The sequence below is a fragment of the Eschscholzia californica genome, unplaced genomic scaffold (genome assembly GCF_041429995.1).
Source record: "Eschscholzia californica isolate CP2 unplaced genomic scaffold, dmEscCali1.0.p SCAF_5, whole genome shotgun sequence".
Lineage (NCBI taxonomy): Eukaryota > Viridiplantae > Streptophyta > Magnoliopsida > Ranunculales > Papaveraceae > Eschscholzia > Eschscholzia californica.
The window spans coordinates 17,020,278-17,040,327 of record NW_028238472.1 but is presented as its reverse complement, the minus strand read 5'-3'; the positions used below and the strand labels follow the sequence as shown (position 1 = coordinate 17,040,327).

Below are 20,050 nucleotides of genomic sequence, written 5' to 3'. Positions count from 1 at the left end.
GATTGTTATTTTCGAGCAGCAAAATGGGTTTCACTCTTGCATTGTTTTCTTCTTTTATACTATTCTTCATTCAATCCTTCACTAATACAGGTAAGGCTTTTAACAATTTTTCGCCTTTTATTGTTTTCACTTGAATTTTCGATTAGCTCATTCTTTTTTTGTTTATTTGCAAACATCTGATAGCTAGAAATCTTACTACTTAATAATCAATATAAAGTTTTTTTGAAGTAGATTTAACCCACAACTTTTTTGCATCAAAAACTTATGGATTTGACTGTTAGGAAAAATAACCTAATTAACTTGTTCAGGAATATGAAGATAAACGTCGTGAATGTAAAAATAGAGACACCAAGATAATTTAACATGGCAAAAAATCCCTCCAAGATAGAAGGTAAAAAACCACGGGACCTAGTCCAGAAATCTTCCACTATGATTAAATAATGGGTTACACAATTCTTCACCAAACCTATGGTGGATAAACCAATTGTTCAAGATGTGTAGAAAAACTCTTGGATAACAATCATTCCCTAAACAAATAGAGGATTAACCAACTCTTCAAGATGTGTAGAAACACTCTTGGATAACAACTCTTCACCAAAACTTTGGTAGATAAACTGAACAAAGAAATAGAAATCTCTTACTCCTTAGGATTTGAACAAATCCTAGATTACCAAAGGCTGAAGAAGATAACCACGAACTAAATTGTTTCACAAGATTAATAATCTTCTTTTCTTCAAACCAATATTCTTCTCTTTCAATCTCTCTTGAAAGAACCACTTCAGAAATCTCTCTTTCTCTGACTTCTCTTTGTTCTGGAAGTTCTTGTGAATAATCTCTTCCCTTTCATTCCCTTTAATAATGATAGATAGAGAGGTTTACGTTTCCTTTTTAGGCTTGAAAAAATAGAAACTTCGTTTTTTTTCCCAGATAAGGAATAATTGAAATCATATTTTAACTAGGAGTCTTTTTATTATAAGGAGGGACCATAATTCATTACCTTATCTTTTTGAATTTGCTTAACAATGGCCATTGCTTCACTAGTCAAGAAAAATCAAATCTCAATCATTTGTTTCTATTTTTGTATGCAGAAGCTCTGAAAGTTGGTGTAACTTACGGTACGATGGGTGATAATCTTCCGTCCTCTGACGTAGCAATGAGCCTAGTCAAAGCAAGAAGTATCGAAAGAATTCGAATATTCGATGTAAACTCATATGTCTTAAAATGTCTTGAAAATTCTGGAATCGAAGTCATTGTTGGAGCACATGATAACAATCTTCGAGCATTTGCACTCGATAAGTCATTCGCCAAATCATGGGTTGAAGATCACATTGTTCCCTATGCAGATACCGTTCTGTTCAGATGCATATCAGTTTGTGACGCAGTGATTCCGTCTGAAGGTTCGAAATTCCTTCTTGAAGCTATTATCAACCTCGACGATGCTGTTGAGCAGGCTGGGCTTAATATTCCGGTGACGACCACCATTGCCATGACAAGTTTAGAAGTATCATATCCACCTTCTGCTGGTCAATTTACTGAAGAGACAGCTGATTATTTGACTCCCGTAGTAGAGTTTTTATCACTCTCCGGATATCCCTTATTAGTCAATGTTTACCCTTACTTTGCATATGCTAGTAACCCTAAAGATATAAGTTTAGACTATGCACTTTTCAGGTCTAGTGGAGTTGTTGTTAAGGATGGTCCATTAGGGTATACAAATTTGTTTGATGCCATGGTTGATGCAGTGCATTCAGCTGCAGAGAAATGTACTGGTGGAATGGGAGTTGATATTGTCGTATCGGAAACAGGTTGGCCATGGGCGGGTGACGAAAGAATCGCAAACATTAGTAATGCTATGACTTATCATAATAACTTAATCGCTCATCTAGCAGAAAAGCATGGTACACCAAAGAGACCTAACAAAGAACTTGAGACTTATTTATTTTCTTTGTTTAATGAGAATCTCAAACCTTCTGGAGTACAACAACATTTTGGTTTGTATTATGGAGATTTAACTGAAGTTTATCATGTTGATTTTTCACATTTTAATTAAGAAAGAAAGATTATTTCATTGTACGTTTGTCGTCAGCTATTATAATGCTATGACAATTATTTTTTTACGTTCAAACTTTTAATTATACGTGATTTAGTCTCCATTTGATTTTTCTTTCTCATGTTTGCAATTTCACTTTTACTTTTCTGTTTCTACATGTTAACATCCCACTAAAGTGGGCTCCAAAAATTTTACTCTAGTTTAAGTTTGTAATTGGAACAAATTGTTACCTCTAAAGAAAAAGTAATTGGAGATTGTGGCTGGTCCATTGCCAATGAAGTTTCTCCAACTTTATGTTTTGAATTCAAACTTTCATTTCATTTCTTGTGAGTATAACTTGGGTTTCATCATTTTTGTGCGTTTTAAGTCCAACAAGTATGGTGGGGCGCAAGTGATTTTCCAAATACCTATCTTCAATGGCATGATCTCTTAAGTTTCTATGACAAACAAGGGAGATTCTTTCATGATCAGTAGTCAAATATAAACTAATAAATATATATTTCGGGACATAGATATTACAAGTAATCAACTATTGCAGGTCAAAATTGTGGTAGAAAAACTAATATTGTTGAAAACCAAAAGTTTGATGAAATTTTGCAGTAAGTTTGTTTATGATTTAGCCTCCCCTTGCTCAAAATTCTAGATCGGTAGCTAGTTTTGATGATGTTAAAAAGTGATTATCTAGGTATCTCAAGAAAATTGACCACGTAAACTCTCGTTTTGGTCTTTCTAGAAAAAGACACTCTTACACTCAAGACAGTCAAACATTGCAGGTCAAATGAAGTAATTCAGTGAAACTGTAAAAGAATTTGTCCTTTATCGCAAAGCTGATATGCTTATACAGGTTTGAAGGGTAATGACAAAGTATCGGATGGGATGATGTAGTGATGTTATAACGGCCGGGACGGCCCTGTCCGGGCCGGGCCAGTTTCCGGGTCGGGCCTAGCTAGCCCGGGTTGAAAGTTCCCGGGCGGGACCTCAACCCGGATTGGTAATACATAACTGCATAACCGAAGACCAATAATACGTTTACATAAAATCCATGTCTCGGAGTTAATAGAATGTGCGGTTACAACTAGAAAACCGAGTTTGTTGCAACCACTCCATATATCCGAAGTAAAAGAAATTCCTCTTTTCACATTTTGTAGTTCGTTCATCACAAAAAAATTTTGATTATTAAAAAGTTCAATGATGTCATTCCTAATGGTATGTCTACTAGTTTTACAATATAAGGGTTGAACGGAATTCTTAAGCCAACGTTCTAATTTTGGATCTTCGGCATATGTTAAAGGTTGTTCACCACTTGCAATATATAAAGCTAAATCTTCCCTCATTTTTTTACTATTATATGTAAATAATGGTTGGCTACTATTTTCACTTCCAACTAGGGTTGTTTGAGTTGGAGCACTCCCTTCATGCTTACGTTTACAAGTTTGTAAATGTCGTTTTAAATTAGACAATCCTTTCGAAGGGTCTCCGACATAATCTCTTTTGCAAAACATACAAACCGCCCTCATACTTTTAACCCCTTTCACCGTTCTTTCTTCCATCGTAAAATAATTCCATACATCGGATTTCAATTTTCTTTTAGATCGTTGGGTTCCGGGGGTATTAGTCTCTACAGTTGGTTCTTCACCAGACATTTGGACATTATCATGTCCGGAGGGACTACCAAAATCATAGTTATCCATAACTAAAATAAAAATGAGAGGGTAGGAGAAAAGAAATTATATGTAAAAAACTCAAATATGTTGATAAGGAAGTAAATTACTTACTTGATGCACTTAATTGAAGTCTTGAATAATTGATTACTAAAGTAATTAATTGAAGTCTTTAATAATTGATCACTTGACTCTTGAATAATAGTCCTCTTTAATTACTAAACCAATACTTGAAAATTTTGATATCTTGAATATTTGTAGTTTTAAAGAATGAGATGTAAAATAATAAAGATGAAAATTTTTAGAGCTTGAAGATGAAGTTAAGAGAAGTAGAGAAGATGAGATAGTTTTGAATGGAAATTCAGTAAAGAAGAGGAGATATTTATAACAAAAGGGGGGGAAGTAAAATGACACTTTTGCCCCCCCCCCCAACAAGTAGAAACGGCTAGTTGGGGGGTAAAAATGGTAAAAACCCCAACTAGCCGTTTTTGTACTTGGTTAAAAAAAAAAAATTAAAATCTGACCGTTGAGACGGGCCGGGCCGGGCTGAAATCCGGGTTCTTCCCGGACCGGGCTGGTTTTGGCCCGCCGGGCCAAAACTATAGGCCCAACCCAGGACCGTCAACAGACCGGGCTTACCTGGCCCGGTATCCTGAAGGAGTTGAAGGAGATGTCCTTCGACCAAGATGACAATGCGAGCAATATATCGGCTAGGACAATTGATGAAGAAGATCATCAAGTCCGATTGATTTAGGGGTCGTAGCATTTAGCTAGAAACCAACTACGATCGTCGAATTACGAAGTAATTCGCGGCTAACTTCGATCGGATCCTACATCGGGTTACACATAAGAATGGGTATTTAATCGGATGATATGACTAGTGGGAGTGTGATATAACATTAGGAATGTCCCATAAACATATCTCACAGGCCTAAATAGAATTTGGGCAAAAGATAGCAAAAAGGCCTGAAATAAGGGTTTTGGGTCTAGGCCGATTCGGGCACTTTTAGGGCTCAGATTGGGCTGATTTTTGGAGGGACGTTTCCTTATGTTATGAAAATTAAATCTGCCAATTTTGGATGGGTTTGGACGTCATCTCCTTAGGGAATTGAGAAAATATCAACTAGTTGTTATTTTCGACTATTTCCCTAAATCTTATTCTAAAGGGTGTTTTAGGAAACCTAAAAGGAGGTGGATTCTTATTAGGGTTCTATATAAATACTCTTAGGGCAGAGAATAAGGTGTGGAATTTCTCTCTAAGCTTTCTTACTCTACCACATCAAGTAGAGAGGAGAAAGTGAGCTAATTCCCAAGCTATCTTCTAGTCAAGCAAGAAGAAGGTCTTCCTATTATCAAACCACCATTGGAGTGCTAGCGAGCTTTCAAGGAGGGAGATTAAATAAACTATTCGGCGTCCCAAGTAGAGGAGCTACGTTTGAAGCTCTTGGTCTTCTTTAATCTATACAACTAGTTCGAGGGAAATAGCGATTAAGGTAATCTACTATCTTCTTATTGGTTAATTACTAGTTTTGCATGATGATCTTCGGGATACTAGTGTTAGACATTAGATGTCGTTATCCGCTATAAACACTAGTATAAGAGTATAATTCCCTTTAGTGGCGTCAGAGCCTCTTGCAATTAACTAGTTTTTGCTAAGAATCGAACTAATTGATATTTGATATGCTTGATAGTTTGATAGATTGAGTATATAAAGTATTTTAAAAGTGTTTTAAAAGTACTTCAAACTCATAATTTGATTACAATGAATATGATTCAACTAGTTTTTCAAATTAAAATCAAAATTGATGATTGAAAGTATTTCAAAACATTGAATTTCATTGATTTTGAATTGGTTTTCAAAATTGTTCTTGAAAAAGTTTCAAAAACCTAAAATTTTGATCCAAAATTGTTTGATTAAAAGAGTTGTTTTTGAGTTTTAGGAAACTCCCAAAAATAAAAATTTGGAATTTAGAAGTATTCTAAAAGAATTGTTTTTGAGTTTTAAGAAACTCCCAAAAACAAAGTTTGGAAATTTTAAAAATTTCTAAAAGTTTTGAAAAATTTTGGAAGTGTTCTAAAAGGATTTCAAAATTTAGAAAGAGTTTAAAATTTGGAAGTTAGCAAATAGAGATTTGCAAAAACAAAACAAAAAAAAAAGGAAAATGGAAACTAGGGTTTTGGAAACCCTAGTGTCCGGCCAGGAAGCTTACTGGCCGGACAGAAGCTGCTGGTCGCGTCCACTGGACGCGTCCAGCAACTGCGACCAGAATGCTACTGGACGCGTCTTAGAGACGCATTCAGAGCAGCTGGGACACGCGTCCAGGTCGAGTCTAGGACTCGACCACCAGCTGTGATGGAAGCATCTGGACGCGTCTTGGAGACGCGTCCAGAGCAACTAGGACGCGTCTAGGACGCGACCAGAAGCTGCACTGGTAGCTTCCTGGACGCGTCTAGGACGCGTCCAGAGCTCTCGACCAGAAGCGTCTTGGAGATGCATCTGGGAGGTTCTGGGTGTCTCGGACTAGGTCCGAGACACCTAGTGCTGGTCCGGTCCAGCACCAGACGCGTCTGGTACATAGACTAGCATCCTGGCTCTGGCCAGGACGAGACCAGGCCTTGATAGGCCTTGATAGGCCTCGACCAGGACATGCAGGCCCTATAGGCCGTGCTATGTCCGGACCTTGTCCGAACCCTTTTGTGGGCTTGGGCCGGGACTTGTCTAGGACTTGTCCGGGCTTTTTCCAGGCTTTTCGGACCACGAATAGGGACCATCATTCGAATGGGAGTTTTTGCCAAATTTTCTTCCGATTCCAACCAAATAATTTCAAAATAAATCCGGGCCATCCAGAAGGCCAAAAACGGATTTCTCTTTATATTGATTTATGAAATCATTACGAATCGAACCAATATTTTTCCGAAATAGACCCGGGCTTTCAAAACCCAAAAATGGAGTTTTTCTTGAAGTTGATTTTAGAAATCATAAAAGATAAAACTGGAACGCACCGTTGGTCGAATTCTTCGAATTTAGACTTAGGTTCGTAATGTGACATGTGATGTCGACAAAGTGTCTCCCAAGATAATCATGCATATATAATTCTTAGCCTTAATATATTATATGAATGCATGTGAAGTGAATGCGGGAAACTAGTATGGCCATAGATTTATTTCTATATTCTTGTTTTAAGCACAGATGGGTGCATATTTGTAATTAATTTTAATTTCAAGTTTATACGATCTGCGAATCGTTAAAGTCTTGTAATTAGAGTTTAGGGTCTATGAGTCCATTGAAGAAACTCAAGGAAGGAATCCAAAGGCGAGTGGGAGAAATCAATGGAGGTTCAAAGATGGCGATCTAAGACGAACCAAAAACAAAACAAGAAGAAAACCAAAGGAGATTAGATTCTTCTAGGTTAGGGGCCATACTAGGATCCATGTCTGCTTGATTTACTTTCTCGCGCGCATTTACTTACTTATTTACGCTTTATGTCGTGGATGTTAGTTAGGCTAAATAGTTCACTATAACAAACGCCAGACTAGCGTAAAAGTCCCCAAAAGTAATCTTGAGTAATCGTCTATCCAGATTAAGACACTCGTTGCGCCCTTGTTCGAGGAAGGTGGGTCGGCCTTCGCAGAGTACCTCCTCTTGCTTGGGACAATGCGGGTAGGTCTATAGAAGAGGCCTACACGTCTAAATGGTTCTACTCAACGAGATCAGCAAGAGAGTCTTGGATACTCGAGGCAAAAGGATAGATTAGTCATTCATTAATGAAATCTATCAACCAAGAGTCATAAGGTATGATCAGTGAAGTAGTTCGCTCACCCGGAACGACGGAGTCAAAGGGTAGTGCCTTCGTCCGCTTTACTCCGAAGAACTGGGGTCTTGGAATCACTTATTCAATCGGGGACGATTTTATTGAATAATGTGGGAAAACTAATGTTTTTCAAAAACGATAACGAGTTTTAAAACTTTGTCATTTCTTTATGTAGAATTAAGATGACACATGAAAACAGTTTCAACATCGAATCACACCTAAGGGAGGTGCTGATCAACTTCCTAGAATGGAAAAATCCGAGAATAGCTCTCAGATTCAAAAAGGAAAACGTCTAGAATACCCAGTCTCAATGTTGACTCATACTAGATAAGGTCAAAAGCCATTGGCAAGCAATCATATAACATTCTCTTTGGAAGAGTAATGGATGCTAGCACGACCATTGAGACAAACTGAGGAAATAGATCCTACAGAAGTCATAAATGGAGAGGCACGAGACCTCCATGGCAATCTGAAAGTCATCCTAATGGAAGACAACAGAATTCATCTATCACCCAATTCAATATCGATTGAACTTAAATAGAAAAGACCTTAGATGAGTCACTCAGATTGTTATAAACAACTGAGCAAAATATACGGGAACATCGAGTCTAAGAAATAGTTCTTGAGATTCGATGGAAGGAATCTAAGAAAGAGTTCTTGAGATTCAAAAGGGCAAAGGGTCGGTCAAGTGAGACAAACACTTGATCAAAGAAAAGCAGTTGCCGAGTACATGATCAAGAGTATTCCTCATTACTGTAAATGCTTCCAAATAATGGTTAGACCATTTAAAAAGGAAACTATCTTTAGCACCTGGAGGACGATAGGAATGGAATTATGAATTCCGGTTTCGTATCCTTGTTAACAAAGTTAAACAAGTATCATAGAATTCCTTCATCAGGTATTTAAAACCAGATGAGCGGCTCCGTGAGAGCTTAAGGGAATTACATACTTGACTGAAAGAAGTAAAGATCCAAGAGGGAGCAGAAGCAGTAATGCTAAGGATGCTGAAAGGGATCGAAGTCTTCTCTTAGACACTGATCTAGCTTAGAACTTAATAATAATTTATTTGTTCTTCTAGAAACATGTGATGTTTTAAATCAGTGGTAAATTAACTGAAGGTTAACATTGATAATGGCTGATATCAAGAGATTCACACTCATCAACTTCAGCATTGTCGATTAGGTCTTGAGGACTAATTGACAAAGTCACCCTATCAAAAGGGCATAAGACTAGTAATCTACTAGGACTCATACAGTGTTATGCAGACCTATAAGTTTACTTGCAGAAGCTGACGAGATAAACTTCAAATATGTACTCCGACAACTTCATGAAGTATGGAAACGTACAAATCATAAAGTATAAGTCGGAATGTTTGAAAGGTTCAAACAAAGTACAAACCGAAGTAAAAGAATCATTTTTGACAAAAGAGTTTAAGTCATCCGATTAGATTGGAGTGATAAAAACTTGAGTCAAATACTTAATAACCATCAAAGGAGTTGAGAAAAACGTTTCCCAACTCGCTCCATGGAACACATCTGAGGGATGGTGGGTTCAGTAGGAGTAATCGAACATTGCTATGCATAATTCGATCAAAGATGGGTTTAAGCCAGTCTTCCGAATATTTTGGGACATATTCTAGAAAAGATTGTTTTCACACTTACCAAAGTCCGTCTAACAGCTAAGCTTGTAAAAGCATTACAAAAATTAGCTAAAGTCTGACGCAATTTCTTTAGAAGAAATTTGGGCTTTTTCCACAAGCAATCAAGAGAACAAAGTGTTTGTTGCTCATGATAGTATTCTTATAGTAATTAGCACACCTAGTAGTCTGGGAGAAAAGTACTAATTATTACAAGAATAAGTGGGAGAAAAGTACAAGTCGAATTAATTCGATCATGAGAAAAATCATGAAGAGTCATGAAGAACAATCATGAAACTTGTACAGGACGATTAAGTTCGACCAAGAGTAACTAACTGCGGCTCCTCGGAAAAGGAAAGGTTAAAGACCTGATCTTGTAAACCCACCGCACAAAAGCGAATGTCATTCGCAGGAGAACTCTCAAAGCGAGTGAAAGTGTCTCTAAAGGAATATCTCAAAGTAGTTGAGAAAATCCAAATTGTTGTTCAAAAGCCCTGAAAGGTCAAAATAAAATCTTAAAGACTCAGAAAATAAAGGTTATTCCTGAAGAGATAAAAGACCTGCGCAGAAACGGAAACTGACTCTAGATTTTGGCTAGAAGCCAAAATCATCGTGGAATCCATATCTCGTCAAGACATGAAGTTTGATAATTTAAGTCAACAGAAGACCTAAATTGGTTTTCCAAAGTAGAAAACTGAGAAGGATGGAAACATTCATGTTTCCCGAAACTAGACAAGAAGAATAAGATTCTTCCAATCAAGTTATGTCCATAGGCATGCTTCAGAAGTCTATCGACGGATTAAAAGCACGCAAGAGTTAGATTCTTCGATTCAAAAAGGCAATCAAAGAAGTTTGATTCCTGAGGAATGGAGAAAATCTTGAATCACGAGTTTCAAGAAGGTAAGTGGGAGAAACAAACCTTCCGGGTTCGTATGCTGAGTACATACAAAAGATTGAGTACGACATAAGATGTTGTGTAACAGTGAACACACTGACTCAATAAAAAGACCACACACAAGGATGAAATGCCATTTTGGGCATCTGAAGATCTATAAGCATAGATCAAAAGGATGATAGGATTGGAGAGACTCAGTACGCTGAGATGCTTGAGATCCGAAACAGAAAATCTAAGACTCGAAAATTCTAAAAGAATTTCGACCCAAAACTCATGACTAAGAGCGTTGCTAAATCGGAGTTTGAAAAGACACCGATGTAGCAAACAAGCATGAGAGAGAGATTTATGTTCGAATACATAAAGTCAATCATATTGGATATGATTAGCATTTGAATATCCAAATTCGGATTTGAAAACCGAAACACTACTTAGAAACATCCTAGAAGGCTAAAGGATGAAGTAGTACAAAAGTTGAACATGTCATCGTAGCAAACTACCAGACATGGAAGGAAAGTAGGCTAAAAGTGTTTTAAGCCGGGAACTGTTGCAAATACTACATAAAGAATTAAAAGCCTTAACTCTAGTAAAAGTTACTAGAAATTATCAAGGTTGAAGATAACGGTCTTCAAATTAATTGATAATTAGCAAAGTTTAAACGGATTACATCCGTAGTCAAACTAAACTGTCACCTAAGACAAAGTATGAGAGTCATACACGAGTCTAAGGCATGAGGTATAATTTTAAACCTCGACAAGTAAAACTGAGTGGGTAAAAAGAGTTTTACGGAAGAAGCTCAGATTCACAACTCTCGTTATCAGAAATAATAGAGTTATTTCACAAGTCGTCTAAATTTGGTTTAGTGTTTAAACGACAGTCCATTGATGATAAAACATTCCGAATAGGTTTGTCAGATACGTGATCTGATGAATGAAACCCTATTAAGTGAACTTGGAATATTTATTATCAAATCCCTGGTCCAGGTCATTGCATGGACAACAATGGCTCACGAAGACTAGCACGGGAATCGATGGGATAACGCAGTTTCATGGGCTATAGGAATAGTATATTCTATTCGACTACGTGGGTGTGTAAAAGGTTTATACACTGGATAACCCTCAATGAAAAGTACATCACTCGTGATGAACGTCAATACTTCGCATAAAGACAATTGGAGAGATTCCTCAAAACATGAGTGCTCCACTCATCTTATGAAAGGAATGTCCGACTTTGATTCCGTCAAACGCCGCGCCGTAAAAGGAGATTATAAAGACGGATACTGGGAAGGACAGGATAGACATGAAGTTAAGTGGGAGCGCAAGAATGGATTGTGTCAACCTAATCACATTAGGTACAAAGTGTCTCAAGGCCACTTGATGAGTAGCAACTGAAAATGCGTGGCCACGCTCAAACGGATTAGGAGTTAATCGTTTGTATTTTACAGTTGTACTCGGATATCAAGAAAGTCTGAATGACTTGACGTATCAGATGGGATACTAAATTGACACGGGAATCGAGGCATTGCACTTGTTCTAAGTCCAAGTGGGAGTCTGAAGGAGTTGAAGGAGATGTCCTTCGACCAAGATGACAATGCGAGCAATATGTCGGCTAGGAAAATTGATGAAGAAGATCATCAAGTCCGATTGATTTAGGGGTCGTAGCGTTTAGCTAGAAACCAACTACGATCGTCGAATTACGAAGTAATTCGCGGCTAACTTCGATCGGATCCTACATCGGGTTACACATAAGAATGGGTATTTAATCGGATGATATGACTAGTGGGAGTGTGATATAACATTGGGAATGTCCCATAAACATATCTCACAGACCTAAATAGAATTTGGGCAAAAGATAGCAAAAAGGCCTGAAATAAGGGTTTTGGGTCTAGGCCGATTCGGGCACTTTTAGGGCTGTAATTGGTCTGATTTTTGGAGGGACGTTTCCTTATGTTATGAACATTAAATATGCCAATTTTGGCTGTGTTTGGACGTCATCTCCTTAGGGAATTGAGAAAATATCAACTAGTTGCTATTTTCGACTATTTCCCTAAATCTTATTCTAAAGGGTGTTTTAGGAAACCTAAAAGGAGGTGGATTCTTATTAGGGTTCTATATAAACACTCTTAGGGCAGAGAATAAGGTGTAGAATTTCTCTCTAAGCTTTCTTACTCTACCACATCAAGTAGAAAGGAGAAAGTGAGCTAATTCCCAACCTATCTTCTAGTCAAGCAAGAAGAAGGTCTTCTTATTATCAAACCACCATTGGAGTGCTAGCGAGCTTTCAAGGAGGGAGATTAAATACACTATTCGGTGTCCCAAGTAGAGGAGCTACGTTTGAAGCTCTTGGTCTTCTTTAATCTATACAACTAGTTCGAGAGAAATGGCGATTAAGGTAATCTACTATCTTCTTATTGGTTAATTACTAGTTTTGCATGATGATCTTGGGGATACTAGTGTTAGACATTAGATGTCGTTATCCGCTATAAACACTAGTATAAGGGTATAATTCCCTTCATATCCGTACTGGCCGGGCCAGTACGGAACGGGCCGGTCCCGGGCCGGTCTGGCCTTTATAACAACACTAGGATGATGTGGTGTAAGGGCGCCAGCTTTATGAGAGCTACCATTAGAGGATAATATTTGATTGAGTGTGTATCTCGTAACACAAATAGATCCTCTAACAACAACGATCTGTGTATGGAAAGAGGATCATTGACATTGTCTCGCCTCCCGCGTAACTACCTTTTACTTTGGGGAGAAAAAAACTCAAGGTGTCGAGTTGAATTCTACAAACCTTCCTAGTTTGTCTCTCTGATTTTAATAGGACTTAGGGGCAAAGCTGTCTCGGATCCCCCTTTTCACTTTCCTAGACGCAGGGTAGAGCTTCAAGGTGTCGAATGCACTTTTGCAAATACCCGTTCGACACCACCGTAGGATTTAAGGTGCCTAAAAGATTCATGTCCACTTCAAAATTCCACACCATGGTCCTTATATAGGGAACCCTAAAGTTAGAATCCAATTCCGATTAGGATTCAATTAAGAACTCGAGAAAAGACAAAACTCGGAATCCTATTCTGAGTGGGATTCCCAAATGGGATTTGAGTCATATTTAGGACTCCTCTTATGTGGTCGGCCAGGGCATCCCCTTTCGTGGGTTGGGTTTGGCCGCCAATAGCTATGGTCGGCCATAACATGGTCGGCCGTTATGGTCGGCCCCTTTCTCTTGATCTGGGCCTCCCTTTCGGACCCAGTTCTTCCTATCTTTGTTCGGATTTTATCCGAACCTTTTGGGTCTATCAAGTTGGATCTAATCCAACATTTTACCCCGTTCCCTCTATTTGTCCGATCAAGCCATCACTCTTTGGTGTAACCTGTTGTAGGATCCAGTCGATGTTAACCGCGAAGCGCTGAAGTGATTTGATGATCGTAATTGACTTCTAGCTAAGCATTACGACCCCTCATTCGACTGGACTAGATGGTTTTCTGGATATAGTCATCATAATTCTATTCGAAAAATTGAGCGCATTGTCATCTTGGTCGAAGGACACTCATTCAGAAGGACATCTCCTTTAGACTGAAAGGACGTGTTCTTCACTAACGAGTGGGGGGTACTCGTGCTGGGACAAATATTAGTCAGCTTTAACCAAGTCGAAAGGTCAACAGATTGGTTGAAGTACAAGAGGGGTGAGCCTTAGTGAAGCCATCAGGGAAGTGAACCAGCAGAACCTTACCACCTGAACCCTAAGATAGGAAGTTGATCGGAGTGTCCTAGGCACTTTGAACCCTGCTTTGACTCAAGCTTGGTCTGGTAAGAGCTCTGCTTTTGGACGTGAAATAGTTAGGGAGGTCTGCAAAAATCAGCTCGGTACCATGAGCCTTGAACTGCCTCGAGGCACTGGAAGTTGTACTTGAACCAAGATTTACCCAACCCGAGCCTGACCAGGCCCGAGACTTAAAACAAAGAGATCAACCGAGAAAGGCCAATCATTCTGAGTCAACAACCCACTTTTTATATACGAACCATTAAATGTCAGTGACTTGGAAGGCTAAAAGGAGCCAACAACCCACTTTTTATATACGAACCATTAAATGTCAGAAAATCTGTCAGTGTGAGAAAATACGCACTCATCAGATATTATCCTCTTGATGGTCATCGACACGTGGCTCTCGTCAAGATTGGTTTCTTACCACCAGATCATCTCAACTTAACATCGTGGCAAATCATCCAAATTAAATAAGCTTATTAGATGATACCCGAGAATAGTTTATTAGTTTTTTGCATGCTCTGTTTCTTTGATTACACAAGGTAAATTCGTACTCTGACTGTGGATCTTCATCATAAAGATGATAACCGAGAATCCCACTTTTTGACATCATCGGTAAGGATGTTTTTTATTTTGTTCTTTAACCATATTTTTTTTAGATTTAGAATATATTTATATGAATATGAGAATGTGAAAATGAGAGAAAATATGGAAATGAAACTGAGAGAGAAGATGAAGACTAAGTAAGAAAATGAAGATGAAGAAGATGAATAAGTGACAACATGAAATAGATGAGTAAGAGGTAATAATTAGAGAATTGTCATATATAATAAACTAGGTATGGCCTCCAGCACGGATTTGATTATGTTGAATTAAAGATGAAAGGAAGTATGAAATGAAACAACTAAATCTATAAGTTACTCCCAACATACAACTAAATTGTGGACTATGAGTTTGAAAAGAATTTAGGAAAATAAGAAGTGTAAAAAAGAGTATCCAGATACACTTAGTACTGAGACCTCAACATTGAAAAGCAAGTAACATTTTCTACCTTGTTATGTACTAATAATGGCGATAGGTCGACAGGATTGATCCGTATCTAGATTTTTAATTGCCTCGTAGTTTCAGAAGTTTAATAGGTTCCTGAAATTGCAACTTATTTAATAGTAATTAGTTATTAATTACTAATGATATACATGTTGATTCAACTATTATAATTGAATAATTTGGACGCGAGGTTTGTTCTAAGATTAGAATTTTATTGAAAGTTTTATAATGCAGGTACCAATGCTAGAATTGAAGTTTTGATAAGAACTTATTATCGAAATGAAACGAATATACAAAAGTTAGAGTCACTTAATACCTCTTATAAAAAGAGAATTGATTAGCAGTTTAAGCATAAATAGTTTTACCTCAGTGAGATTATCCCTGAACCTGTGAAGAATTAGCTATATGGGTCAAAGCAGCTTTGCATTCATAATACTGAAAAGCATATTAGTGTTATTTTCATTGAGACATTTTCACAAACACATACAATTCGTCTCAGCAATTTGTTTAATTTAAGATTGATTATACCCATCGAATAAATGAGATAATTTGATAACCTTTTAAGTTCATTATCAAAATTTGTTGAAATTAAACAACATAAACAAATACCAAATTCATCGATCTGCGAAATTCAGACCGTAAATACTTTAGATAGACATTCAATATTGATGGGCCTAAAAGGTTATCCTAAAAGGTCTATACCCACAAGTATACAAGTGTCAAGTAGTAATAACCCGGTAAGACCGGGGTCCATTCTCAAGGATAGAGAGGTAATGATGTAGAAACGCAGCGGAATTAAAGAAGACGAATAAACTTAACAAGAACGATAAAATAAAGATGAAATAACTCGAAAATACTAAACTTTATTAAACTTCAAAGGGGTTTTCTCTTCAATCTGAGGATAATGGACAAACTAGATATCCTTTTATAGGATTTTGGACTTTCCTAGATAGACTTGAATTAGACTTTCCTAAATAATTAAAAGACTGCAACTTCCTAAATAGCTAGACTCAAATCTGGACCTTTCCAATTATTGGAAATACTAAAATAACATAATTTCCTAAACCTAGATTCTCTAAGAATCATACTAAAATTGGGACTTCCTAAAACTACTCCTCATGGCCGGACGGCCTACGTGGCTGTTAGGCCACGACAAAAGCGTCCACGCCGGGTGCCCCTGCATCAGCTTCCCCTTCTCCCACGAGGTTCGTCCCGAACCGTTTTGACGAAGAAATTAATTTGATGCACCCGCATACGATGAATACTACCAAGGCGATTCGTAACTTCCACTTTGAATGAAGGATGCATTGGAAGTGAAGGATACGAATTTGCAAGAAATTGTCAACTTCATTCCCAATCTCATATGCCCTGGACTCTCGCAAAAATAACTTTAGGGAATCAAGAACATTCGCCTCGCCATCTTCCCAAAATTCGTCATGAAGAACCAAAGTATAAACGTAACCAATGTCAATGAAGTTTTCGGGGTTGAAACGTATAGTGTTGATATGACATCCAAAATCTACCTTCCCCCGTTCATCTTCATGAACGTTATAGAATATAAATCTATCGCAATATGGCAGCCTATGAAATCTCCGGGTTAATGCATCACACTGTCGACGAACCAAAGTTGACAAATCCGTGTATGGGAGCCTAGTTTCGATTTTGCATTCACCAAGGATTCCACTAACATACTTTTTTATAATCCCTCTCCAGATAGCGTTCGCCAAATAACTCTCTTTTGCTTTCTCCGACCGTGAAAGAGTTTTGTATTTATTGGGAACTTCGTCTTTAATATGATCGCTCTTCTTCTGTCCATCTATGTCAAATAAACCAACAGGCCCATGCACTGCTTCAACCATGGCATCAAACAAGTTTGTATACCTTAATCTACCATCATTAACAACTCTACCAGACCTAAAGAATGCATGGTGTAAACTTATTTGTTTCGGGTTACTAGCATAGGCAAAGGAAGGGTAAACATTGACTAATAATGGGTATTTTGAGGTTGACAAAAACGTTACTATTGGACTCAAATTGTTAGCAATCTCCTTAGTAAATTGACCAGCAGAAGGTGGACATGATTTCTCTAAACCTGCCATGAAAATGGAGGTGCTCACTGGAATTTTAAGCCCCAAAATTGTGGCAGCCGCATCGAGGTTGATAATAGCCTTAGGAATGTAGTTGGCTAACTCAGAAGGAATCACTTCGTTACCATGTGATATGCATCTGAATGAAACGGTATTCGCATAGGGAACAATGTGAGTTGCAACCCATGATTTGGCGAATGATTCGTCCTGTGCAAGTTGTGGAAGATCGTTATTAAATGTTCCGACGATGACTTCGATTCCGGAACTTTTCAGAGATGTGAAGGCATCCGAATTTGGATCAAATATACGAGTTCGTTGAATGTTTCCTGATTTGATTAGAGATACTACTTTGTCATGGGATGGAAGATTATCACCTAGCATACCATAATTTACACCAATTCGTTGAGCTCCTGTATTAGAAGAAGCTAGCAACCTGCTCATTGAATAATTTTTAGAGGAAACAACACCAGAATTTACTTCATTAGTGGAAGAGTCATCTGTAGAATTTACTTCATTCGTCATCAATACGTCATCTTCATCAGCATCAAAGAAAGCAGCAACTTCCTCATCAACAGCTCTTTGAATCCTTACACCAACAGTAGTATTAAAGAAGTTAGGGTCTTGATTACTTACTTTTTCTTCCTCCGTCATTACGTAATTTTTATCGCGTTCGTCTTTGAAGTTGTCGGAATCCGATTTATCAACATTAAAACCGTTGAACTCCTCCTTTTCCTCTACTTCAGTTAATACACTAGCACATCGATCCATATCGTCCGTCATAATAGTCGTATCGATCGAATCACTAATCACAACTTCTTCATACGCTTCTTTTTCATCTTGTTCTTCTTCTGCTGCAACTTTAATGTTGTCATGAGCATCTTCTTCAACGTCTTCATACTCTTGTTTTTCTTTTTTTTGATGGTATGACAACGTAGGCGAGGAAGATGGTTGACGTATTATTTTTCTGAGGTCATCACACATATGTTGAATCTTAGTTAAATCAGATATTAGCGATTGAACCGTTTCGGAAGAAATCGGTTGTGGTGGTGTTGAATACGGTTGTCTAAGAGGTGGTGAATATTGTTGTGGTGTATAAGAGTACTGAGGTGGTGGTGATGAGTATGGTGTCTGATAATAATAAGATGGAGGTATTGTTGGTGGTGGTGGTGACGGTTGGTATTGACAAGGATAAGATTGTGGTGTGTAATTAGAGTACGGAGGTGGTGATGGTGGGGTTTCTCGTATGGTCTCTCCTGGATTCCAATGATAATTATACGAGTCTTTATTCGCATATAAACATGATGAACATGAGCATCGATTCGTTATCTCTTGATGAGTATAATTTGGTTGAATATAATCTTCTCGACGAATAGAATACGATTGATACTGATTTAACTGGTCTAGAAAAAAATTTCCAGAATCATTAGCCAAAAACTTTAGTGGCTCTGAATACCACATGATGTAGAAACGCAGGGGAATTAAAGAAGACGAATAAACTTAACAAGAACGATAAAATAAAGATGAAATAACTCGAAAATACTAAACTTTATTAAACTTCAAAGGGGTTTTCTCTTCAATCTGAGGATAATGGACAAACTAGATATCCTTTTATAGGATTTTGGACTTTCCTAGATAGACTTGAATTAGACTTTCCTAAATAATTAAAAGACTGCAACTTCCTAAATAGCTAGACTCAAATCTGGACCTTTCCAATTATTGGAAATACTAAAATAACATAATTTCCTAAACCTAGATTCTCTAAGAATCATACTAAAATTGGGACTTCCTAAAACTGCTCCTCATGGCCGGACGGCCTACGTGGCTGTTAGGCCACGACAAAAGCGTCCACGCCGGGTGCCCCTGCATCAGGTAATTCGGATATCGAGAGAGTCTAGTCCACCGTCTCGGTGTCACTCACTATCTCAGACTAAAATAAAAGACCATATTTGGGTTTTTAATTGGTTTATAAGAAATTGAGAAATAAAACTAACTAAACTAAAGGTGAGAGAGATTCGGGATTAGAGTTGCACAAGAGTCATGCAATGGTCGATTGAGAGGGATACGTCGATCCACAAGATCGATAATGACAAACACTAAATATCTATTAACATGAAAAGTTGGTTAACTCCACTCACATTGACAATCCTAAGAATAATTATGTCAAAATAAGCATAATCCATCAAAAATTACTAAGTATCGACTATCAAACTAATAACAAACTATCAAATGAGTTGGCAACGAATAAATATGACACTCCTAAGCATAGTACGTCAAACTAAGTATAACCGATCAAAAGTCACTAAGCATCGATTATCAAGTTAAGTACGAACTATCAAATGATATGCCACTAGACGGTTAAGATCAAGGCTTCAAATTTATAAAATTAGACAAAGTCAATCAAACTAACATTTCACAAATAATGAGTCATTCATCACATATCGAATCATGTTTCACGAGTATCTAAATACAAGAGTTAGCTAGACATGGTGGAACACATAATAACAGAAGAAACTATGAATGTGATGCTGATCTCCCCTTAGCAATATTCTTACTTCCCCTTAACAGTGTAAATTAGGTGTCCTTGAGTAAAAAAAACCAGAGTCCCTTTCGTAAACAGTCTTCTTCTTCCTCTCAAGAACAATCAACTATGAAAGCTCACCCAAGCTTTCTCTCTCTAAGATTTGATCACCAAACCACAATCAGACACAAGTGCAAGCAAGACAATGATTTATCAAGTGAAAGCCCTAATATTTCCTGCCAAAATAATGGTCGGAAAGCTCTAAAAGATCTCGGCTAAAAGTTGATGAAATCTGGTATATAATGGAGTTCTCGACCAAGTTGTTGTTGCCTTAGGCCGTCCCGAGCTGCTCATGAAGGTGCACGATGCAGCAGCTGCCGTCCTTAGCACGTTCCGAGTTGATCTTGAAGAACCGAGCTGCTCCTATTTCCAGGCAGTTTTAATGGTGACCCGATCTCTTGAAGACCTGCCCGAGCTGCTCCCTTTTCTTAGTTGTTGTTGTTGATGTCCCGGGTTATTCCTTGTCGTGTCGACCAAGCTCTGGCCGGCCTAGTGTGTTGGCTGGCCAAGCTTTGGCCGGCTTT

At 37.9% G+C, this 20,050-nt stretch overlaps 1 protein-coding gene across 1 annotated transcript; it reads left to right on the top strand.

Moving 5' to 3' along the window:
* Positions 1 to 2,151, top strand: LOC147537521 (putative glucan endo-1,3-beta-glucosidase GVI). Its single transcript, XM_086639074.1, has 2 exons — positions 1 to 90; positions 1,089 to 2,151. The coding sequence occupies exons 1-2, from the start codon at positions 24 to 26 to the stop codon at positions 2,048 to 2,050; spliced, it is 1,029 nt and encodes a 342-aa protein (XP_086495200.1). The 5' UTR covers positions 1 to 23; the 3' UTR covers positions 2,051 to 2,151.
* Positions 2,152 to 20,050: the final 17,899 nt, after the last annotated feature.

Coding starts and splice junctions, on each gene's coding strand:
- LOC147537521 (XM_086639074.1), top strand. CDS start 24: ATGGGTTTCACTCTTGCATTGTTTTCTTCTTTTATACTATTCTTCATT. Junction 91..1,088: donor TCAATCCTTCACTAATACAG/GTAAGGCTTTTA, acceptor TTTTGTATGCAG/AAGCTCTGAAAGTTGGTGTA.